Source organism: Setaria italica, chromosome III (genome assembly GCF_000263155.2).
Source record: "Setaria italica strain Yugu1 chromosome III, Setaria_italica_v2.0, whole genome shotgun sequence".
In the NCBI taxonomy this organism is placed as follows: Eukaryota; Viridiplantae; Streptophyta; class Magnoliopsida; order Poales; family Poaceae; genus Setaria; species Setaria italica.
Genome location: NC_028452.1, coordinates 16,510,255 through 16,535,031, shown reverse-complemented (window position 1 = coordinate 16,535,031; position 24,777 = coordinate 16,510,255). Strand labels below are relative to the sequence as shown.

The following is a 24,777-nucleotide window of genomic DNA, read 5'->3' as shown; positions in this document are numbered from 1 at the left end:
CAGGTCGACTGGAAGGTACCATCCGCTCCAAATAAAACATGTCCAGGGACGGCCATCTGGAACCAAGAAACCAAAACCACGTGAGATAGACTCCAAGGGTCAGGGGTCGGATAGAGAAGCATTCGGCCTTAACCGAGAGCAGCTGGAAGAAACTAGAAATCCTTAGAACCGAAAAAGAGCTCTTCCGAGCAAGGTTGCTTTTGAGAAGAGAACTTTACAGATTTCTGGTTATGACGCATGCACGGCCTACCTTACTCTTAACCAAATCAACTGCCCAAAACCCGGGTCTTACGCGGTCAGTGCCGGTGACAAGGCAACAAGTACGTCTCTCCCTATAATAGCTAGTCGATTCTAGCAACGTCTCCTAAACGAACGCGGTTAGTATACCTGCAGAAAACACCAACACACGAACCTTTCGTGCCAGCACCCACGAAAGCGTTCCCAACCATTACCGCTCACTATAGGAACGGCACCCATGTGTTTAAGGCTGCATGGACAGCACTCAACCGTGGGAATAGGTTCCCTTTGAATGGAACCGTATAACCCTTCGCATACTCGCGATGCGGAATCAGCACACGTATGATAGACGTGGCGAATCAACCGTGCTGATAGGTTCGTTGGAATCGAACCGTACCAACCTTCGTATGGATTACATACGGAACCTGCGCACGTATGATAGACATGGGCGAAAACAACCACGATGATAGGGTCTTTTGAATAGAACTCCCTATCAACCTTCTGTTGGGATACGAGGTAGGCTACGCTAGCGTAAATCAAAATTTCTACCGCGTATAACCAGGAAGAACTGCCGTATAAGGATCACGGGATTACCACTCGACGCACTACTGGTGCGGAAGATGTAGATATGCGTCGGTGCAGTGAAGACGATCACGTAGTCGTACGTAGTCGATCACGTCCAGCAGCTCCTCAGCAGCTCGTCCACGTGCACAGCAAGATCGCCTCCGGTGCCGCGGCTCGTCGTCGGCTCGTCGTGGCTCGTCGGCGGCTCGTCGATGGCTCGTCCAAGTGCTGCAGGCGCAACACCTCCAAGGTATCCACACGTGCAGGGAGGAAGCGTCGCAAGCCGGATTGCTAGATCCGCGAGTTGCAACAGGCGAGGGCGTGGGAGGCGCGGCAGAAGTGTTTCGCAAAAAGGTGTGAAACCCTAGGGCGCCCCACCCCTCTATTTATAGGGGTTCCTGATGGGCCTCTGGATCCGAGGCCCATTAGTACTCCTAAACCTAATCCAACTCGGATCAGATCCGAATTTGGCTTCCAGCCCCTTAAGTGTGTGACCCTATGGGTTCGGATACGTATAGACATGGCCCGAGTACTCCTACTCGGCCCAATAGTCGGTAGCGGCCTCTAGCAAGACGTGCCAACTCCTATACGCATACGAAGATCATATCAGACGAACCATCACAACGATATTTGGTCTAGCTTCAAGCCGACCGCTCTTTCTCGATCCTGTGATTCGGAATCCCTTTTCTCGATCCTGTGATTCGGAATCCCTTTGCAGGTTAACTCTTAACCGTACGTAGCATGGCCATGCATTTTCTGATCCGATCACTCGAGGGGCCCAGAGATATCACTCTCAATCAGAGAGGGGCAAATCCCATCTTGATTGACCATGTCTCATAGCATGCTTCTTGACAAACCCGAAAGCTACCTTTATAACTACCCTGTTACGGCGTAGCGTTTGATAGCCCCTAAGTAGGTCAATCCACATCTAGAAAACATGCGACAATCTCAGGTCTAAGGACAAAGCGTGTATGTTGTTTAAAGAGAGAACTACTTCTCGTGTTGGGTCAGTCCTAACACATGTCTCCACATGTGTCCACATTATTAGTTCAACATCTTCATGTCCATGACTTGTGAAACATAGTCATCAACTAATACATGTGCTAGTCTAATATTCATGTGTGTCCTCACATGAACTCCGACTAGGGACAACTTTAGAATAACCATACAAGTAAAGAGTTTCACATACAATTCACATAATTGCAAATCAATTCAAGTAGCCTTTAATGGATATTCAATGAACACAATATACAAATCATGGATACAAATGGAATATCATCATCTCTATGATTGCCTCTAGGGCATACCTCCAACACCTTCGCATACTCGTGATGCGGAACTCGGCACACGTATGATAGACGTGGCGAAGTGCTGGAAGGGTTAGCAAGATAACCAAATAAATATTAGCCACCTAAAACAACCCCAAAATTCCCTAGGGCCTCTCGCACTAAGGTCATCCTTAACGATCATACGAGGTTTTTTTTTTTGAAAAGTTTCTTGTAACTTTTATCTTTTTAAAGAAGTGTTAGGGCTTGTTGTGTTCTCTGTACTGCTAAAACCGCTCTGGTACCAGCTGTGGCGGATCCACTTCGGATCTACTCGGTTAAACACGATTTTGCCGCCTGATACGCGACGCTCATGTCTAAGCCGAGTAAACACGAGGTGTCGTCGGATTTCCTCTGATTTAACCACTTGAACAGGACCATTTTAGCAGACTCACACGAAGGTGAGCAATTCCAGAGAGTACAACAAGTCCACCGAGTTAACAACTTAACCACTTAGTTTGGTTATGAAAGACACATCAGAGTTTTACAGGATTTTTAGGAAAACACGAAAGGTAAAACACTAGCGGAAGCAATCGTCGGGGTCGAACATCCCTGGTGAGGCCAGCTGGGACATCACTGATCCCTCTCCTCACCGTCCGAGGAGGGATCCCACTCGACCGTCCAACCCGGAGGGAGCTGGGGCGGCCAATTGCCAGCATGAGAAGGGTCGGGAGCAGCAACTTCACCTGAAAAATAGGAGCCACAACAAGGCTGAGCTACTAAGCTCAACAAGACTTAACCGACAGGAGTAAAACTACTCCACACTTCTAAACATGCAAGGCTTTTTGGCTGAGGGGTTTGTTTGCCAAAAGCACTAAGTAAAACTCTATTTTCAAGTTTTAGCTCCGGTTCTAAGTTCATTAACCGGCCTAGGTTTTGCAACCTATTCTAGGCAATCATAGAACCAAAACAAGGTAGGTATACAACAACAAAACCATGTCATCATCAGATTCCTCATTTACTCAGGGTGACACAGCGATCAAGCAGTCTCAAACTGTGAGAGGCAGACGAATCAATTCGAGTTCTTTAACCATGCATGGTGAACCTAACCTCACGACATCCGTGCACCCGGAGGTCGCTTCCTGTGTCGGCCTTCCCCATCAATCCCCTAACCCGTGTCGGGCCCATTTCCTTTGGTGCAAGGTTCCACAAACCCGGCCTCTGCCGTTCTGTGACCACGCTTGCCACCACGTGCGACAACCAGCAGGGGAAGCTCCGTTCCAAGAACAATGGGGCGACCGCTCACGTTTAGGTTCAATCCGGTACTAGGCTTCCTCATCCCATACTAAGTATGAGGTTAGTACTTTCAAACACTTGATCACGAACACCACCACTGTCGGGCCTTAGCAAGTTTCCATAGACAGACGGGGCGATCAACCGACCACCAAAGAGTTACCCAAACCCTGCCCCGTCCATCGTCCTTATAGTTGTAACAGAAAGGTAGACATCCAACTCCTACAACTCGCGAGTGATAGGGAATCACTCGGCTTTTACCGTCTCCTAGTTGAGCAAGCAGCTACTCGGTCCAACAGCTAGTGTTTAGATCATGGGAACTAGGTCATGCATCTAGGGTTTCAAACAACTCCTATACGTAAATGCACAAGCATGTTTTAAGGAAGGCATGCGCAAGTTTGGAAAACAACACAGGATTTTCATGCAATCCGGGACTTGCCTTCGAGTAAGGGGGAGGAGAACTGCTCGACTTCGGGGGTGGCTTCGGCTTCTGGGGGCAGGAGCTCAGCTACGGCTTCGTCTTCTGGCGCCGGGTGTAGCTCGTAGAAGCCGTTGGCGAGGCGCAGCTCTACACGAATGCAATGCAAGAGTTAGCATAGACGGTTATTTCAACAGCAACACTTGCAAGTCTGAGCCCAGAAACTTGCGACAAGGAGTAGGAGGGTGGGGAGGTTCAAGGGAGCTGGTGAAGATCCAGAGGTAAGGGTCGGAAAGGAACTTATGATCTGATCCTTAAACTAGAGGATGTGGTATACTAGGGGTCCTTAGACTCAACCACTGAAGGGTTCCCAAGTTTTACACATACACCCTCAGGTTGAAGAAAACGATCACAGTCGAGCCCTCGGGCGAGGCGGATAGGGGTCGGCGGAACAGATAGGGTCGGACGAGACGGAATCGGGGTTGGGCAGATAAGAGGGGTCGGGCGAAGCGGACTGGGGTCGGCAGCTTACCTTCTTCCCACAAGGAAAGCTTGGGGTCGGGAAGAAGCAGACTTGGGCGGAGGGACTAAGGCTTTGAACAACGGCTAAGTCCGGTAGTGCTCCGGCGGCGGCGGTGCTCTTTTGGATCACAAGTGAGCTCTTACGCAGCACGGAGGAGCAAGCGGCTGGGTGGCTTGGGAAAAACGGAGGGGAGCTGAGAGGAGAGTTCCTCTGGAACTTAGGGTGTGGTGCTGGAAGCTTGAGCAGGGAGCAAAAGAAATGGCGGAAGGCAGCAATGGCGGAGGGAACTTCGGCGGGGCTCGCGCATTCCCTTTTATAGCGGCTGGGACGGGGAAAGGGAAGCGGCGCAGGAGCGAGAAGGGGAGCGGTGCGAAGGCCGGGGAAGAAGCAATGGAGTGCTCTGCCGGGGCGGCGATTGAGCGATGAGGGCGGTGGTGCAGGACTTCGGGGATGACGCCAGCGGTCATTGGGCTCTGGCGTCAGGGCGGCGCAGGAGCGGGTATGCCGGTGGTTGAGATTTGGCGGAGGCGGACGTCGTCGTGCGGTAGATTTGATGGACGCAACCAGGTTAACGGCGCTAGAATCGAGGGCGCACAGGTGAGAAGACAAGCAGCCGCGGGCGCGCGGGCGAGCGCGGAGCAACAGATTGTCGGGCGACTTCTGACAGGGCGGGGAAAGGAGCTGTCGCGGCCGTGGTCGGGGTTGGCGAAGGAGGAATCGTCGGGTAGCGAAGACCAGGCGGCGCGACTGTGTTCGAAGTGACGGAAAAGACGGGCGATATCGGGCTCTGCGGCCGGGATCTGGCGATGTGATGATGGGCGCGGGAGGCGAGGCGCTGCAGAAAGGTTGCAGAGGGGCTTCCGCTGCCATTGGGGAAGGGGGCGCGAGAATCCATTCGATCGCGGACCAGAGACGAGGCTGAGCGGCGGGCGTCGGAGAAGATGAGCCACGCGGCGGGGAGACTCTAAAGCCTGCATGCAACTCGAGTGCGCCGGTCGCGGAAGATCTGGGGGAAAAGATCTCGCGGGTCCACCGGTCAGATAGAACGGCGTTTGGAAGGACTTAGAAGGATCCGACGGTAGGCTGGATTTGGCAGGGTCGGAACCGGAGCGAAGCGGGGAGGGGTCGGGTCTTAGGGGTCGGGACCGATTGGAAGGTTGAACACTTTGGCTCGGAAAACTAGACAGGTGATCAGGGGCTAGGATTAAGATTAACCTGGGAGAATTGGGGCCGATCGTCACAGGTACGCGGCGAAATTTACGGGGACAGAAAAAGAGGATTGACGACGTCGGGATCGGAATGGCGGATCCAACGGAAAGAAGGGAGTTTGACGGGGCTCAGCGGTCGGAAAATTTTGGAATGCATTTTTAACGAGTGATTTAATTCGGTGTATTTTTACGGGCGTTACATGCTTCAATCGGTCGGTGGTTATATCTTCCATTGATAGGGCATGATAGCCGATAAGAGGGTACGGCGTGTACGGATGATGGGTCTCTATCAGCATGCCGCTCTGACTGCGTTGGAGGCCACTTGGCTATCGACCTGCACGGGGAAGAAAGGAGAGTGATGAAAAAGTTCTGTGGCATGAAAGAATGAAAGCAAGGAATCGGCAGAAAAAGTATTGTTACCTCTGCATTCGGATCGGCGTGAGCGGGGTCCAGTTGATTGCAATACACCGCAGGAGCCACACAGAAAAGGTGTTGTTTTCACTCGACCCACCATAACTTGAATTGCTGAGTAAGGAAGGGTACCACCAGCCAAGTGCTCAGATCAATGGTGTTGGAGTCTGGTGTCAGATGCATAATCTGTTGTATTCAAATCCTCCTGAAACCGGTTCTTGAAATTTCACTCGGCCGACGAAGTGGACTCCGATTGGCATATGTCCCAAGCCAAATTGTCTGACTGTCACCGATGAGTTGTAGAACTTATATGTTGGGAAGTCCTTCCCGGAAAAGAAGTTCGCCGGCAGAATTCCAGATTTAATCAGGATGTCCATGATTCCCTCATCAAAGTTACTGCATCCATGAATCTCTGACATGTGGACTCCGAAAGCTCACCGCAGACCAGCACCTCTCCCCTTTTCCTCTCGCCGCCTAGCAACGTCATCAGAGTCGCCAGCACCGAGTCCATGTGAACCGGGCCACAGCATTGCAAAACGCCAACGCTGCCCCAATACCGACGGCTAGTGGACCGCGCCCACGGAAGGGATCCGCCCTTTGTCACTGCTGTCGGAGCTCCCTGAACCAGGCTCTCGTGAACCAACCCACACCTCGGCTTCTCCGGTCGGCACCACCGCACCGCCACTTTCCACAACAAACCCCGCCGCCGCCTCCGCCGCGCTCTTCCAACTTCCGCTTTGCTTGCACGCTCCTCTGAGATTCCGCTCCCGCTCCCCCGCGCCTTCTCCGCCGCTGTGTCCTCCGCCCGCCTCCGTCGCGGGCTCTCCACGGCCGCCGCGCCGCGCTCTTCGTGGGCGATGATCTACCACACGATGCTGATCAACTCGGCGGAGCCGCGCGCGTCCCTCGTGCACACCGAGGCCCTGCTCGCCTCCCACCTCCTCGTCCCCTCCCACGCCGTCGACCCGCGGCGGCCCCGCCCCGACCACGCCACCTACGCCACGAGCGTGGTCCGCGTCGCCCGCGCCTCGAGCGGCGACGGCTTCCTCCTCCTCGATTTCAGGGATGCCCGTGCCACGGCACCCATCGGGGGCAGGCGCCGCGCCGCTCGGGCCCGCCAATCGACCGGCAATCGACATGAACCCCGGAATCGCGCGCGTCGTCAGCGGACAGCTCTTCCGCCTCCCCGACATTGACGGCACGAGCGACACCGTGTCCTGACAATCCCTCGGCCTCCTCACTCGGTCCGAACGCCCGCACGGACCACCTGACAGGTACGCCGTCGCTGACCTCGTCGAGGACCACAACGGGGAGGAGCGGAGCTTCGTCATGCGCCGGTTTCTCTCGCAGACAGGGGAGTGGGAGAAGCTGGTGGGCTTGCCGTCCTCGCTCCCGCTTGCACGCCGGATGGTCATAGACCACGCGGTGCTGGACTTCGCCGACCGGCTGTGGTGGGTAAACGTGAGTTGGGGCGCCATCTCCGCCGACCCACTCGGCGACCGCCCGGAGCTCCGCTTTGTAGAAGCGCCGCAGGCGCTTGGCAGGCACCGCCGAATGCCCGAATGGGGTCCGCGAGGGGAAGCTGCGCTACGTCGAGGTGTCCCAGGAGCAGCCTTCCTTTCTCAGCTCGTATGCCCTTGAAGATGACGGCAGCTCCTGGGTGCTGTAGTGCAATGTCGCCCTCAGCCGAGAAGCCGACTCTGCAAGATTTATGGATGCCCATTTAAGGACACACCAGGGATTGGTGCTATTGACCCACTGAAGGCAAGGTTTATGTCACAAGCGGCAACTTTGTTTTCGCTGTAGACATAGACGAAGTCGGTTCAGTTCTCAGTGCCCTTCACCATTTTCCTCTGACTTCCTTAAACCATGTGTGCTCCAATCGTGGCTTGAATCAAGCCATATCCCATCTGCAGGTGATTAAATTTCATATGTTTTCTTCTATATGCATGTTGATTACACATATTGCAATTTAGATCCATATTTGTCTTTTTACTTATCCTTCAAATTTGTTCATAGTAGTATGATTTGTTTGTTTTGTGGATCATCTCCAATAGTAGTTGTTTAGTAGATTTTCAAATTAGCTTTTTTTGAGGGTATTTAAGAGGTTGCAAAAGTTCTACCTTCTGATGATGTTTCAGCACTCCTATCTCAAGAGGAGGTAGCAAAAATTAGCGAATCAACCCAGTACCTTGAAAGGAAATTAAAAGCCTCTTCACAAGTGGTTATGGATACTGCAATCTTGACTTAATGATTCTAGTTCCTAAATATTTTGCTGTCCTCACTTCTGATGTCTATTCTGAATCATGACAGACCATATATCCATTTTCCATGATGTCTGTCTCGATTAAGCATGATACCTGGACTAGCATTATTTTGCTGCAGTTTTGTAGGCAAAAGATTCACTGTGCAAGAGTAAAATAAAAGTTATTGTATTGTACTCATGACCTTGAATCAACACTGCTCATTATTGTTTTTTTAACAGCATGGTATAACTTAGAGAGTGGATTTTATGAGCATAGGGCCAGCTGCCCACCCTATGAGGTGGCGCACTCTCACCATCGGATCGACAATGGAGGGCTGAGATTAAGCCACGTCACCTGTGGGCTGAAGCGACTTATCACAAACTTTAAATTGGGTATCTGGATATCTAGGTATTAAATGTTTCATATTTCTAGCCCTGTCATCATTATGATGTATTGCATTATGCAATATTATTATTTATGAGTAACTGATTATGAGCAATAGTGAACTAAACAGTATTTCCTCCTATTTCTTTACAAGTGACACGGTTGCAATTATTTATCAATTAAGCAATCGGTAGGGAATCACATGTTTTTTTTAAAAACATAGGATCTATATGGGGTTATGCCCATTTAAGCATTCTCTACACTTATTGATTTGTCTGGCTAGTCAAGTACTATGTTACTTACAGTATAAACCCTGGACCAATTGACGAAATATTAGCAAAGGAGCCTATTCGTAGCAAATCTGGTATCTTTATGTTGCTGCATCGCATATAAGACTGTCTGCTAAACGTTATCCAGAACAATTTTTATTCCTGTTTTTGTCACAAGGTATAATCATGCTATGCTCAATTCTTTGTAACCTGCCCTATGTGATCAGTTTTATTCACTACCTTAGATCTTGTATTTGAATGAAGAGAATTCATTCCATGCTGCTACTGTATTTTGCGTTCAATGTACTGTGGAAGTTTCATTTCTCTACTATTGTACAAATGATTGAATGGCAACCTCTTTCAGGCAAGAAGGTGCTAGAAACAAGACTGGCAGATGTTCTGGTTCATTCAAATGGATACTTGACGAGATGAAGTGTACCAGGTATCATCTTATCTTCATGTACTCTCCCTCCGCTAATGCTTCTTGTTTTGTATATCCAATTTGTCGTCTGTTCCAGTGTCCATCCTTTTGCATCGCTCTGTCTTACATGCACCTCTTAGACTATCTACACAGTAATATGGCTTGGAAAAATAATATCAATCAGGGTTACTTTGCAGCCAATTAGCTATTAACAACTGGTTATGTTTTTAATGTCCAATATTAGCTTTTAGGGGACACCAATGTGGCGTAATGGTAGATGGTAGTTTTTGGTTATGTGTGTTGGGGTACTTCTCTGGGTTCTCCTTCTAGGCTTTTAATTGAATATACAAGTTCCTTGTGTGCATTCTTCTTCTTGTTTTTTGTTTTGAAGCGAACGGGAGGATTTTAGAAGTTAGCGCTCCCTCCAAGTTGACAAGCTGGTCGAGGATAAATACCCACCTTGTGTGTTCTCTTGTCTCTTAACACAAGTTTTCCATGGGTTGGGTCCTTGGTGTTTCTATGAAACAAAAAATGCTAGTTACATTTTTAGTCAAAGCATCGCTGTCTTAGAATGCACTTCTTAGACTATCTATTGATACAACTTTATATACTAAGCATGTGCATATTTTGACTAATTTTGGTCAAAGTTTTGAAGTTTCACTAATTGTTCTGTTGTGTCTATGATTATTCAAACAGGTCCTAATGTTTCCTATTGGATTCTCAGGTTTCTTAAAAATCAACTGTCAGAGGTGTCTTACACATAAGAAGGTAAGGGATGGTAATTTGTTGCAGCTCTCATTTTAGGGGAAATTAACCTGAAACAAGTTTAATCCTTTTTCTTTCTGTGGGACTTGCTTGCACTCGAATTTTGGGAACATTGCAGTGCGGCCGAAGAACTCAGCTCAATCATCATGTGCCAAGTGCCAAGGACCAACCATCACATAGAACTACGTGTTGTGTTGGTTGGAAGATAATGGATCATCTTTTCCTATAAAAAGGTTTTTTTAAGAAGTTATAAAAAGGTTGATGCTTAATTGTTTAACTTACTTGGACTTGTTATCTGCAGCAAGAGATTTCTGGAATCACATTGTTTCAGGCTTTCAGTGGGTTAGCAGTTCAGCATTCGCTTGCTGGCGGCAACTGATCAGCGCTTCAGCAGTTCAGGCTTAATACATTTTCAGGTCTTGCAGAATGATTTGCTTTTGCAGCTTGAATCAAAATAGCCTCTGCCAGTTGTACGAGTAAGAAATTTATGGATGATTTTGTGATAACTTTGTATCTTAATTGGATGGCCAGTATAGCTTGGGTTGTTTTCCATTTTTTGTCAGAGGAGCCTGGAGCCTAACTAAACGGCTTCAGCTTGTTCAGTTGGGCCTCTAGGTGATAGCTCCTGGCTACTTTGTGGGCTGCACTCCCAGCCTCCCAGGCCCAAGAAGCAGAACATTTTGGCGGGAAACTAGTGCTAGGATTTGTAGAAAATAGCAATGTACTACGGCATAATGACACTAGTTTTGAAGAGGAATTATCCTAGGTTAGAAACTTAGAATTATGGCTTTATCATTTTTAAGAATCATTTATTTTCCCCAATACTGATGACCTACACTAATCGTATCACGTATCACGGGATCACTTTTTTTTTTGGTCAATATGGTTCAACATTTGAGCGTGGAAGTGGTTTTGTAACTCTTATCTAAAATGGTGACCATTGCACAAAATTATAGCGTAAACAAAACTATTGTAATAGCTTGCAAAGTTTGTTTATCAAGAATTCGGTGCTAACAATCAAGATAGACTACTGCCTCGGGTATTGTGTCTCCTTGTTGCCGAAACATCAATACAAGCCGAAATAGCCATAACAAACAGAAATTTTAAACATGAAATTGACATCTACAATGGGCCCGTTGGCGGCTGATTTTTGGCCCGCTGCAGCTGTGGCTGTACAGCTTAGTGCGGCCCAAACAGCAACAGCCAGCAGCCCAGCCAAATAGCTGTAGGCTTATCTTACATAGCTGTAGACTTATCTCACGTTCTCCAGGTCTTATCTAGTGAGCTCCCATCTCCGGTTCCCCAGTCACCTCCTACCGAACTCGGCCAACTGCAGCTATGACTGTACAGCCCAGCCGTTCGGTTACAGCCCAAATAGCAATAGCTAGCAGCCTAGCTGAACAGTTGCAGGCTTATCTCACGTTCTCCGATTCCCATCTGGTCAACTCCCGTCTCGTCGCCTCCCATCGAACTCGAGAGAAGGTAGGGTTTTGAGGCTGGCTGCCGCCCGTCGCCTCCCACCCCCGTGAAGGTCATCGGCGCTAGGAGGGCTCCAAATCAAGTTCTCGGCGCCACCTTGATCCGTTCCCTCACCAGCAACGGGATCTTGCTGGAGCCGACGTCGACCTTGCACTACCGTATCTCCGCCCACCAGTGAATGCAGATCGAGGCAGCCCGCCAACGTGAGTATCCCTCCAATCTCCGATCCTCTCCATTCTCGATCTGCACGTTTGTATGCTGTTAGATTTCGTGCATCTGAACACATAAGCTGGGATAAGATCTCGTGTGCCTTTGATTAGACCGTAAGCTGTGCCTTTGATTAGGCCGTAAGCTCTTATATCCTGCGAAATTGATTAGGGATTTATCTTACGTTTTTTCTTTTTACTTTGGACATGGTTCAGTTTCCGACGTCAGAAATTCTAACGTTTCAATTTTGTTAGCTACACTAGTGTTCTTACTTCGTAAGTCAGAATCACACTGGAAGAGTCCTGATAGCTTTTTCGATCTATTCTTTTTTTTAGCAAATGCAAAATTGTAATGGTAACTCATGATAATGGTTGTTGCATACTGTGCACATTCTTTTTTTACTCATTCCCAAGATGGATGGCCGTAGGCATAAAGAGAAAATGAAGTAGTAAAGGATAATCAGTACGGCAAAAGTTCATAATCTCACAATATATCAATGTTTATTCTTCATTGTGTTATCCAAAGGTTTTGAGAATTTGAATGAAATTTTTAACTACCATTATTCGTGCCTTCAGAATGTCGTGGAACGGTTTTTTGGAGTGCTAAAGAATAAGTGGCAGATTCTAAGCGGAAGACCGTTATATAGTATGGAGAAGCAATTAAAGATTATTGTTGCATGCTTTGCACTACATAATTTTGCATTGGACAACAACGGACCTGAAATGGTTGCTATGACATGGTTGGTCATGGCACCTACCTTATTAGGACTGGTGATGAAAATGACCCTGCATCAGATTGGTTAGCCGCTACTGCCAACGATGATATTAGTAAAGTCCGCGATTGGATTGCAGCTGGACTATATGATTTGCATTGATTAGATTACATTGTTGACTACATGCTATATAGTAACCAGGTCAGCACATTTTGACTGTATGCATAACTAACATATGGGCTTGACATATCTAAATTACCGTGCCTGAATGTTGACCTACTACTTGGTGGATTCAATGTTACCAAATACATGAGGGTTATATGGCACCATGTCGCAATAGTAGGTACTATTTGAAGGAGTTTGATATCAAAGGTCGTCAAAGTTTAAATGAAGTTTGTAACTACTATCATTCTTATCTTCGGATGGCAGGATTGGTTAGCGGCTATATCTAATGACAATATTGTTAGTCTCCGTGATTGGATTGCAGTTGGATTGTATGATTTAACATGATTTATAATCTGATTTCACCATCAGAATTGGACGATGTGTGGTGTACTGGTCTACCTGGTGGATATTTTGTTATGGATGTAACCATCACCTTATGCCTAATTTGGGGTTTGAGTTAGCAGTGAGTTGTTGCTACGAGCTAAGCTTGAGTGCAATATGGTCATTTCTGTGTTGAGTCTTGGACGGTTCTGTTGTCAAATTCCCACTATTTTTGAAATGCTGTTCAAATAAGCAGCAGCGCTGCAGCCATTGTTGGATGGCTGCAGGAGCTGTTCTTTGGTAGCAGCGTTTGTTGGCTGGCTGCAGTTGCTGTAGCGGCTGCTTGCAGCTGCAGCATAACCGAACGCGTCCAATATAGTCCCAGACAATAAAGATAACTCTTGATAAATAGATGAAGGTTTTGGAAAAGAATTTGGGAGCTGCTAAAATGATCTACGCGATTCAAACCGTTACGATAGATTGTCGGGTCAAAAATGAAAAGGAAAAGCGCTCGAAAGGGTGGCAATCTTTCCCCTCCAGTTCTCCTGCAGAGAAGCCTCGCTAACTTTTTTTAGATGAGGTATATACTGGGGCATTTGAGAGGAAGGAGCGAAACATACGCCAGTTCTATCTCTTTTCTTGCCTTACATCCTGAGGTGGGTCCACCAGTCATCCACTCCTTGCTAAGCCAGCTGGAGGCGACGTTCCTGCCGCCGTTTGCACAGCCTTGTACACCCCCGCATCGCCCAGTCCACCCACCGCCAGGCGCATCCACTTCCGCACGCCGTACCTCCAACTCGGGGTTTTGTTAGGGTTGTGCCTCCGACCGCCGCCGCAGAATGGCCGCCGCCGCCGGCGCAGAGGATGAAGCGGCGTGGAGGAGCGCCATCGCGGACGCCGCCTCCGCGAGTACCTCGACCTCCGCGTCCACGACGCTAGTCCTCGACGGGACCGTCAAGTCCTCCACGGGCCGCCTCCCCAGGCCGATTCTCTTCAGGCCCGTCGCCCGATCCCTCGTCGAGCTATCCATCGCCGACGCAGGTCTTAACTCTCTCGCCGGCCTGCCCCGACTACCGAAGCTCCTTCGCTTGTACCTCCCCCGTAATCGCTTGTTGGGCGCCTCCTCCCTCGACGCCATCCGGGGATCCTGTGGCCCCACGCTTCGTTTGCTGGACCTTGGTGATAACCTGTACTCTGAGTTGGATGAGCTCACTCCACTAGCCGACGTTGCTATCGACTCGCTCGATCTCTGCGGTTGCCCCATCACCAACTTCCTCGGGTACCGACATAATATCTTCCAGTTGATCCCCAGTTTGAAGTACTTGGATGGGAGAGATGAGCAGGTGAAAATTCAGCTGTAATTACACTTAATTTAGAACTGCCATTGGTAATTTGTTATTGATTTCATATAATGCAATTCAATTCATATGGCTGGTCATTGGTGTGTATCAGCATGATAAATAAACCATATAATCCCTTGGTAATTAGGTTATGCTGATAGATGAATGATGATTTTTGGCCCTGGAAACGTTTTATTGTTGCTGAGGAGCGTTGTGTTATGTTTGAGCTACACATTTCACATGTAAACTGGTTAATTTAAATGTTCTTGGTAAGGCATATGATCCATATTGCTCTGTAAAGGGTTCCTTTCGTAGGTATTGCATGGAGTATCTCATTCATTTACTTCTCTTCAGTCCTACCACTTTATCTTTTGGGCAATTTTTTTCATTGAACTGCCATCCTTCAATGTACACTATTTATTCCTACATGTGCTTGGTTTCCAAATGTATGGATACTTCCATTGGGTCAGGCAGTAAATTAAACTGAAATCGTGAGACTAATCAGCATTCTTTGTGTATTAGTTGAGTTTTGGTGCAAGGAAGCATGCCTATTGCCTAGCTTAAGGCCTTAAGGTTATGAATATAGGCTGAAATTGTTTTATGATGTGCTGTTTTAATTGAAATATCTGTTCCAATCGACAGGGTGACATAACAGCAGGTGCGCGTTTTGAAGGAGGAGCACATCTCATATCGCTGACTCAATCAGCAGCGCTTGCTTACGGGTACCATCCCCGGAAAATTGTGCCGAGGATTGTTCTGTTCGGGAAACGCGAGCCTCCACTGCCTGAGTCATTAGACCCTTCATTTCCAGATTCTACTGCTCTGTCTTTGCTGCATGAGAAACTCTCTAAATTATCAGATGAGCTTTTAGGCATCGTGGATGCAGCATTTTTCTGCAAAGAAGGTTATTGTTAATGACTTACCACTTATTTTCTCCATGACTTCAATACAGTAGCAGACCTAGGATGTGGCACTTGGGAATTCCTTTAAAGATTCAAATAAAAGAATGTGAAATGTCCACGGTAGCATGAACTAAAATAGAAATTGTTCATAATGTAGATACCTCAAATAATTAAGAAAAAAAATTCAAAATAATAGCTTCAGTGTGTAAAGAGAATCAGTTGGAAATTAACCATCTGCATCCCATCATAAGATTCACTACTTAGCGCGCAAGGCACGAGTTTCTTGTTAAATGAGAGGGCAATGCCCACAGTGTGGTTATATAGCTTTGGAGGATTTCCAACCAACATTTGCTATAAGGAATTCAAAATCTTAAATGGCTGCAGTTGTAATTAACACACTTTAGTGTTATTCTAATTCATAGCACTTGTTTTCATACATGAAAATTTACATACTCCTAAACTCCCAAGTGTGGGTCGTATGCAACAGAGGCACTGATAAAGTGATAAGCATGCCTTGCTGCAACCGTGCGATTGCAAAACCAAGCTTTGCTGTGTCCTCTGAGACATACACATGTATATTCCTGATACATACTGATTTTGATTCCTAGGAATACCTGTGAGTCATGCTAGGTCCACACATGCTTCAATGCTCTTTATCCACATTATTGTTCATCTTACTAGAGTTACTGTTACATTTGGTCTACCTTTTTCTTTTTTGAACTATTCATTAATGCTGTAATAATAGATATAGAAAAAGGCACAGTCTCATACTATTTTTTTGTTAACAGCAATTTCACTACAAGAATACTTCAGTGAAGCTAAATCAAGTCAAGACAAAATTGGCAACAGGCTCCTTAAATATGTTAAACTGCCTGAAAAGGAAACAGTAAAGCTGAAGATGACAGATGAAGCATGTGCTGTGCTAAGCAGCTGGGTGCAATGTTTCACAGCTGTCCTCGCCTCTGGTCATAGTTGGAATGGAAGATTCAATTTGAGTCATTTTGTTCTTTTGAGAGGCCAAGTATATGCAATCAAAAAACCCAATCCTCAACTAGCACAAAGTGGCGAAAAGAAACTTGATGGCAAATGCCTTGCACAATTTATATTGACTATCTTCAATTTGAATGGGAACTACCCGCCATATCTTTTGCATCTTGTTAGGAAATTACAGAATATACCAGATGGGCCTCTCATGACATCCTACAGATTGGGTTTAGATACCCATTGCTGCTTTAAATCATCAATGGGGCGAGTGAATGTCATGTACCAAATCAAGATTAAGTTTGATGGTCTCCTATCATGCAAGAAAGTTGAGTTCTTCAATTTGTTGAGTGTATGCATGATCGATAGAAATTGGACAGACAAAGTTGAGAAGCTTGACATATTCAAGAAGATATTGTTATGGGGACATGAAGTCAAAGATGATGCTCACGGACGGAACCTTGTTAAGAAAATGTTGTCCTCTGACATGACTGGTTATGCCTTCTTCCTAATTAGGAACTTTGGTACACATGTATCGAGAAACAATGTGGTATGTGCCTCAGTTTTTACTTTTTATGCATTTTTATCTGAACTCTGAACTATAAATTAGAAACGTCTAATGCATCTGTACTTCTGGAATAGGTTGATGATGATGGCATCGAATTGTTGATCCCTGATACATTTGGCGACTTTGTTGCTGATATGCTGTTCGACCTTTTGGAGCATCCTATTGGGCAGGACTTAGAAATTGAAAATATGTGAGTCTCCTGAAGTCTCTATTTGTGTATTATTTTAGTTTTAAATGTATTGTTGGGCTATCTTCCCCATGGGTTGCAGTCTTTTTTTTTGGTATTATTTTAGTTGTTTATGGAGTAACACTAATTCTTGGTTAACAGTGCTAAAGACTGCATGGTCTCTCCTATTCACATTCTATATGAAGTCAAAAATACTTCTTCTATCATCAAAATGCAAGATTCTGGTACCTCTTATGGAGTTAATCAAGAGTGCAACGTTGACAAAGCTACAGAAGAGAAGGGTGGTGAGGACCAAGGCAGTTCGACCCGAGGCCAGCAATTGGAGCGAATGGCCAAGCTATCAGCTTTCCTGAGCCACCAGATAAGGGTATCTGAGTTGTTAATACCCCTATTATTTCCAGTATTTCCCTTTTTGTATCTTAGAGGCTACGAAGTGGATAAATTTGCATTTGTTTACTCTCGATTATATTTCTGGGGTTATATTTCTAGAATTGCATTCTATATGGAGTTCTATAGTCTGTTTATGCAGCTGATCATCTTGTATACATGCAGTCACTTTCTGCGAAGCTTGGCCTGGATATAACCAATGAAGTTTTGGAGGTAGAAGCTTTACAAGAAAAACTAGGGATATCGTCATTTGAAGTACGAAATGCTGCTGCTCAAGATGAAGTGTCACAAAGATCGCTTCAGTTTGGCATCATGCCCCCCGAGAACATGGGAGCTTGGGAGTCAAGTTCGTCCTTAGAAACACCTTATCAAATCGGAAGCTTGCACCCTCCGAACATAGGATCTGGGTCGTAAGTTCTGCAGGACGGCATGTCTTTTCGTAAGTGCTGCTGCTTCCCTGTTCCCTCTCCATGTTGTAATCCCACAGTTGCAGCTCCTGTACACTCCTACTGCAGCCCTTGCTCTGAAGGTGACTCTTGTACACAACATTATGACACCCGTAGTAATTTGCATTTTGCAATTTAAATTTCTTAATGCCTCAGACAGTATGACTACTTGGCATACTACTGCCATCCGGATCATATCATCTGCATATCATAGTTTTACTTGTCAGTTACTTTGAAACAACCATAACCTTTTCTAACTCAGTTGTCTGGTTGCTCTACTGATGATAATTTACTTGGAAATCTGATGAAAATGTTGTGTTGCGGTGGGCTGCGCCTCTATCCATGATCAAAAATGATTTTTCCTGATTGTTTGTTCTTTTCTTCAGGTTATGTTGTTTACTGTGTCTGTCAGGCGTGGTGGCAGGAAGAGGCATGTGCCTTCTTTTCCAGTTGCAACTGCATTGTCTCCATTCCTATGGCAGGTATACTTAAACTGATTTTTAGGATTGCATTTCTCCATTCCCTGGTATGCCTTCCGTTTTCCTTTCTGTTGACTTGTGGATTGCATTTCTACAGCCCGATGTGCTTGCTAGTATGAAACAATGAATTGGGCCAACTTTTAGGATTACTTTACTCCCATCAGAGTTATATCTGGATTCAGTTATTTCTTGTTGATCATGTACGCAATGGGCAGAGCGTTGAAGCTCTAGAATGTCTGTTTTCCTCATTTTCTTCCCTATCCATCCTTTCGCTTTCTAGAGAACACCCTTTTGTAGGAATATGCTTGATTTGCGTGTTTGACTAGAGTAAGTATAGTGATATTAAACCTCATTGTTGTTTCTTTTACCAAAACTACTGCTGATTTTCAGGTATTCTCAAAATTGACTGAGCAGAGGTTCCCAAGTGGGCAGCAGATTGCCAGAGTCGCCATTTGGGAGGAATCTGGGGAAAACATTTACTTGATGATCCCAGAAATCAAAACTCAGAATGCCACATTTTCGTCTGTTGCTATTTAGGTAGAGTAGATGGTAACTTTCAGAATTCAGTTGTTGATCTATTGAAGCTGCACAGCTTTTCTGTAAACACAACTTCCGGATGTATGGCTATAATGGGTCGCCTGAGTACCTGACACACGATGATCAACCGTTATGAAACATACATATGCCGCTGGAATATTGGGGGGCATTATGATCGCCTGATAACTTCTGGGACATTTGTAATATGCTGGAGTGTGACCTTTTCATGCATCGCGTATGATCACTTGTGTTCGCATGGATAAAGTGTGCTGATTGGCTTCGATAGTTCGATCAGACGCAAAGCCGGAAATGATAAAGTGTTTGCGTTACTTGGTTAGAAAGCCCGTTAGTTTTACATTAGCGAAATGGTAAAGTGCGCTGCTGGAGGCCTTCACTGATGCAGTTGGGCCGCAAGTGATTGGTAAGACCTCACTAGGCCCAAGCAGCCCAGGACTAGGTCATTTCGGCGGGAAACCGGCGATGTGGAGAAGTCGTGGAACACTCAATGGTCTGCTGGGCAGGTCGTTCAAAATCGAAATCACTTCTTCGTCGTCTTGTGAGCAAAAGGGTGGCAAACTTTCCCCTCCCAGCCAGCCGCTCCCAAAGCTGTCCCTAGACCAACCTCAATAGACCATAGCGACTGCGTCTGGGCCCAGAGGAAGATCGGCCTACATCACCCGGTGGAACTACCCCACGCTGCCGACGCCGCTCGAGCTGCGCTTGCGCGCACCGTGTCTATGCACCGGGCCTTCCCAATCACAGCCGCAAATCCCCTTCTCGCAGAAGCCAAGCACAACGCCTAGCGCCGCTCGCCCGCTTCTCCGAGATGCCGCTCCGGCGCATCCTTGGCCTCTCCGCCGCCGTCTCCGGCCGCCTCCGCCGCGGCTTCTCCTCGTCCGCCTCGCGCCCTGCGTGGGCTATGATGCATCCGCTCGCGAGGCTGGCAGAATCGACGGCGCCGCGCGCGTCGCTCCGGTTCGCCGAGCCCCCGTGCCTCTCCCACCTCATCATCCCCGCCCACCTCGCCGACCCGCCCAGCCGCGACCCCCGCGGCGAAGACGTAACCATAATCTACGGCGGCGTCCTCAAAACCTCGAGCGGCGACGGCCTCCTCCTCCTCGCCTTCATGGATATAAGCGGCACCGCCCCCATCGTCGCCACGCACGGCGGCACTCAGGAGCGCAAGCTGACTGGCGTCGACCTGGACGTCGACATGAGGCGATTCGTCTGCAACCCCCTCAGTGGCCAGATGTTCCGCCTCCCGGACATCGACGGCACGAAGAAGACGGAGTGGTTCTCGGAGATGGGCATCCTCACCCAATCTGAACGCCCCGACCGGCCGCCTGAAAGGTACGCCGTCGCCGTGCTCAGCGAGGACCGCGACGGGCAGGAGGGGAGGTTCGTCATGCGGCGGTTTCTCTCGCAAACGGGGGAGTGGGAGAAGCTGGTGGGATTGCCGTCCCCACTCCCGCTCGCGCGGCGGATGAATATAGACCGCGAGGTGCTGGCCTTGGCCGGCCGGCTCTGGTGGGTCGATGTGAGCTGGTGCGTCGTCTCCTCCGACCCGTTCAGCGACCAACCGGACCTCCGCTTCATCGAGCTGCCGACGGGCAGCGTGACAGAGCCCGTGGAGGGTTGGGAGGACCAGCGGGTACAGAGCAGGTACCGCCACATGGGGGTCAGCGAGGGGAGGCTGCGCTACGCCGAGGTGTCCCGGGAGAAGCCTTTCATGCTCAGTTCCTTTGCCCTTGATGATGATGACAGCGGCTGGACGCTGGAGCACCGGGTGGCGCTTAGCCGAGTCTTCGCTTTGTAGAAGCGCCGCAGGCGCTTGGCGGGCACCGCCGAATGCCCGAATGGGGTCAGCGAGGGGAAGCTGCGCTACGTCGAGGTGTCCCAGGAGCAGCCTTCCTTTCTCAGCTCGTATGCCCTTGAAGATGACGGCAGCTCCTGGGTGCTGTAGTGCAATGTCGCCCTCAGCCGAGTAGCCGACTCTGCAAGATTTATGGCCGCCCATTTAAGGACACACCAGGGATTGGTGCTATTGACCCACTGAAGGCTTATGTCACAAGCGGCAACTTTGTTTTCGCTGTAGACATAGACGAAGTCGGTTCGGTTCTCAGTGCCCTTCACCATTTTCCTGACTTCCTTAAACCATGTGTGCTCTAATCGTGGCTTGAATCAAGCCGTATCCCATCTGCAGGTGATTAAATTTCATATGTTTTCTTCTATATGCATGTTGATTACACATATTGCAATTTAGATTCATATTTTTCTTTTTACTTATCCTTCGAATTTGTTCATAGTAGTATGATTTGTTTGTTTTGTGGATCATCTCCAATAGTAGTTGTTTAGTAGATTTTCAAATTAGCTTTTTTTGAGGGTATTTAAGAGGTTGCAAAAGTTCTACCTTCTGATGATGTTTCAGCACTCCTATCTCAAGAGGAGGTAGCAAAAATTAGCGAATTAACCTGGTACCTTGAAAGGTAATTAAAAGCCTCTTCACAAGCGGTTATGGATACTGCAATCTTGACTTAATGATTCCAGTTCCTAAATATTTGCTGTCCTCACTTCTTGTGTCTATTCTGAATCATGACAGACCATATATCCATTTTCCATGATGTCTGTCTCGATTAAGCATGATACCTGGACTAGTATTATTTTGCTGCAGTTTTCTAGGCAAAAGATTCACTGTGCAAGAGTAAAATAAAAGTTATTGTATTGTACTCATGACCTTGAATCAACACTGCTCATTATTGTTTTTTTTTTTGAACAGCATGGTATAACTTAGAGAGTGGATTTTATGAGCATAAGGCCAGCTGCCCACCCTATGAGGTGGCACACTCTCACCATCGGATCGACAATGGAGGGCTGAGATTAAGCCACGTCACCTGTGGGCTGAAGCGACTTATCACAAACTTTAAATTGGGTATCTGGATATCTAGGTATTAAATGTTTCATATTTCTAGTCCTGTTATCATTATGATGTATTGCGTTATGCAATATTATTATTTGTGAGTAACTGATTATGAGCAATAGTGAACTAAACAATATTTCCTCCTATTTCTTTACAAGTGACTCAGTTGCAATTATTTATCAATTAAGCAATCGGTAGGGAATGACATGCTTTTTTAAAAAACATAGGATCTATATGGGGTTATGCCCATTTAAGCATTCTCTACACTTGTTTATTTGTCTGGCTAGTCAAGTACTATGTTACTTACAGTATAAACCCTGGACCAATTGACCAAATGTTAGCAAAGGAGCCTATTCGTAGCAAATCTTGTATCTTTATGTCGCTGCATCGCATATAAGACTGTCTGCTAAACGTTATCCAGAACAATTTTTATTCCTGTTTTTATCACCAGGTATAATCATGCTATGCTCAATTCTTTGTAACCTGCCCTATGTGATCAGTTTTATTCACTACCTTAGATCTTGTATTTGAATGAAGAGAATTCATTCCATGCTGCTACTGTATTTTGCGTTCAGTGTACTGTGGAAGTTTCATTTCTCTACTAGTGTACAAATGATTGAATGGAAACCTCTTTCAGGCAAGAAGGTGCTAGAAACAAGACTGGCAGATGTTCTGGTTCATTCAAATGGATACTTGACGAGATGAAGTGTACCAGGTATCATCTTATCTTCATGTACTCTCCCTCCGCTAATGCTTCTTGTTTTGTATATCCAATTTGTCGTCTGTTCCAGTGTCCATCCTTTTGCATCGCTCTGTCTTACATGCACCTCTTAGACTATCTACACAGTAATATGGCTTGGAAAAATAATATCAATCAGGGTTACTTTGCAGCCAATTAGCTATTAACAACTGGTTATGTTTTTAATGTCCAATATTAGCTTTTAGGGGACACCAATGTGGCGTAATGGTAGATGGTAGTTTTTGGTTATGTGTGTTGGGGTACTTCTCTGGGTTCTCCTTCTAGGCTTTTAATTGAATATACAAGTTCCTTGTGTGCATTCTTCTTCTTGTTTTTTGTTTTGAAGCGAACGGGAGGATTTTAGAAGTTAGCGCTCCCTCCAAGTTGACAAGCTGGTCGAGGATAAATACCCACCTTGTGTGTTCTCTTGTCTCTTAACACAAGTTTTCCATGGGTTGGGTCCTTGGTGTTTCTATGAAACAAAAAATGCTAGTTACATTTTTAGTCAAAGCATCGCTGTCTTAGAATGCACTTCTTAGACTATCTATTGATACAACTTTATATACTAAGCATGTGCATATTTTGACTAATTTTAGTCAAAGTTTTGAAGTTTCACTAATTGTTCTGTTGTGTCTATGATTATTCAAACAGGTCCTAATGTTTCCTATTGGATTCTCAGGTTTCTTAAAAATCAACTGTCAGAGGTGTCTTACACATAAGAAGGTAAGGGATGGTAATTTGTTGGATCTTTCATTTTAGGGGAAATTAACCTGAAACAAGTTTAATCCTTTTTCTTTCTGTGGGACTTGCTTGCACTCGAATTTTGGGAACATTGCAGTGCGGCCGAAGAACTCAGCTCAATCATCATGTGCCAAGTGCCAAGGACCAACCATCACATAGAACTACGTGTTGTGTTGGAAGATAATGGATCATCTTTTCCTATAAAAAGGTTTTTTTAGAAGTTATAAAAAGGTTGATGCATAATTGTTTAACTTACTTGGACTTGTTATCTGCAGCAAGAGATTTCTGGAATCACATTGTTTTCAGGCTTTCAGTGGGTTAGCAGTTCAGCATTCACTTGCTGGCGGCAACTGATCAGCGCTTCAGCAGTTCAGGCTTAATACATTTTCAGGTCTTGCAGAATGATTTGCTTTTGCAGCTTGGCTGTAATAAAAATAGGCTCTGCCAGTTGTACGAGTAAGAAATTTATGGATGATTTTCTGATAACTTTGTATCTTAATTGGATGGTCAGTATAGCTTGGGTTGTTTTCCATTTTTCGTCAGAGGAGCCTGGAGCCTAACTAACGGCTTCAGCTTGTTCAGTTGGGCCTCTAGGTGATAGCTCCTGGCTACTTTGTGGGCTGCACTCCCAGCCTCCCAGGCCCAAGAAGCAGAACATTTTGGCGGGAAACTAGTGCTAGGATAGCAATGTACTACGGCATAATGACACTAGTTTTGAAGAGGAATTGTCCTAGGTTAGAAGCTTAGAATTATGGCTTTATCATTTTAAGAATCATTTATTTTCCCCAATACTGATGACCTACACTAATCGTATCACGGGATCACCGCAAATTGCGTTCCTATCCTAGTTTGTATAGCTTTTTTTTTTGTCAATATGGCTCAACATTTGAGCGTGGAAGTGCTTTTGTAACTCTATCTAAAATGGTGACCATGGCACAAAATTATAGCGTAAACAAAACTATTGTAATAGCTTGCAAAGTTTGTTTATCAAGACAATTCGGTGCTAACAATCAAGATAGACTACTGCCTCGGGTACGGTGTCTCCTTGTTGCCGAAACGTCAATACAAGCCGAAATAGCCATAACAAACAGAATTTTTAAACATGAAATTGACACTGTGGACCTGTTTGCTGCTGATTTTTGGTCCGCTGTAGCTGTGGTTGTACAGCCCAGCCGTTCGGCTGCGGCCCAAATCGAAACAGCCAACAACCCAGCCGAACAGCTGTAGGCTTATCTCACATAGTTGCAGGTTTATCTCGCGTTCTCTAGTTCCCATCTGGTCAACTCCTGTCTCCGGTTCCTCCAGTCACCTCCCACTGAACTCGGCCCGCTGCAGCTCTGTATAGCCCAGCCATTCGGCTGCGGCCCAAACAGCAACAGCCAGCAGCCCAGCCGATCAACTGTAGGTTTATCTCACATTCTCCGGTTCCCATCTGGTCAACTCTCGTCTCCGGTTCCCCCAGTCGCCTCCCACTGAACTCGAGAGAAGGTAGGGTTTCGAGGCCGGCTGCCGCCCGTTGCATCCCACCCCCGTGAAGGTTGTCGCGCTAGGAGGGCTCCAAATCGAGTTCTCGGTGCCTCCTTGATCCGTTCCCTCACCAGCGACGGGATCTTGCTGGAGCCGGTGTCGACCAATGACTCTGTAGATCGAGGTAGCCTGCCAACG

The 24,777-nt window shown here is 46.7% G+C and overlaps 2 protein-coding genes across 3 annotated transcripts; both read left to right on the top strand.

Moving 5' to 3' along the window:
- The first annotated feature begins 13,592 nt into the window (after window positions 1–13,592).
- On the top strand, window positions 13,593–18,942 carry LOC101761061. Its single transcript, XM_004961733.3, has 8 exons — window positions 13,593–14,231; window positions 14,871–15,132; window positions 15,919–16,661; window positions 16,754–16,869; window positions 17,008–17,233; window positions 17,419–17,692; window positions 18,086–18,181; window positions 18,569–18,942. Exons 1-6 carry the CDS (start codon window positions 13,728–13,730, stop codon window positions 17,665–17,667), a joined length of 2,100 nt encoding a protein of 699 aa, XP_004961790.1. The 5' UTR covers window positions 13,593–13,727; the 3' UTR covers window positions 17,668–17,692; window positions 18,086–18,181; window positions 18,569–18,942.
- Window positions 18,943–19,448: 506 nt separating this feature from the next.
- On the top strand, window positions 19,449–23,808 carry LOC101760792. Of its 2 annotated transcripts, none has more exons than XM_022825081.1 (5): window positions 19,449–20,918; window positions 21,492–21,660; window positions 22,270–22,347; window positions 23,051–23,094; window positions 23,210–23,808. In XM_022825081.1, exon 1 carries the CDS (start codon window positions 19,542–19,544, stop codon window positions 20,529–20,531), a length of 990 nt encoding a protein of 329 aa, XP_022680816.1. In that variant the 5' UTR covers window positions 19,449–19,541; the 3' UTR covers window positions 20,532–20,918; window positions 21,492–21,660; window positions 22,270–22,347; window positions 23,051–23,094; window positions 23,210–23,808. The 2 variants fall into 2 exon arrangements, with proteins under 2 accessions (XP_022680816.1, XP_022680817.1); XM_022825082.1 differs by having other exon boundaries at window positions 23,023–23,094.
- The last annotated feature ends 969 nt before the right edge of the window (window positions 23,809–24,777 follow it).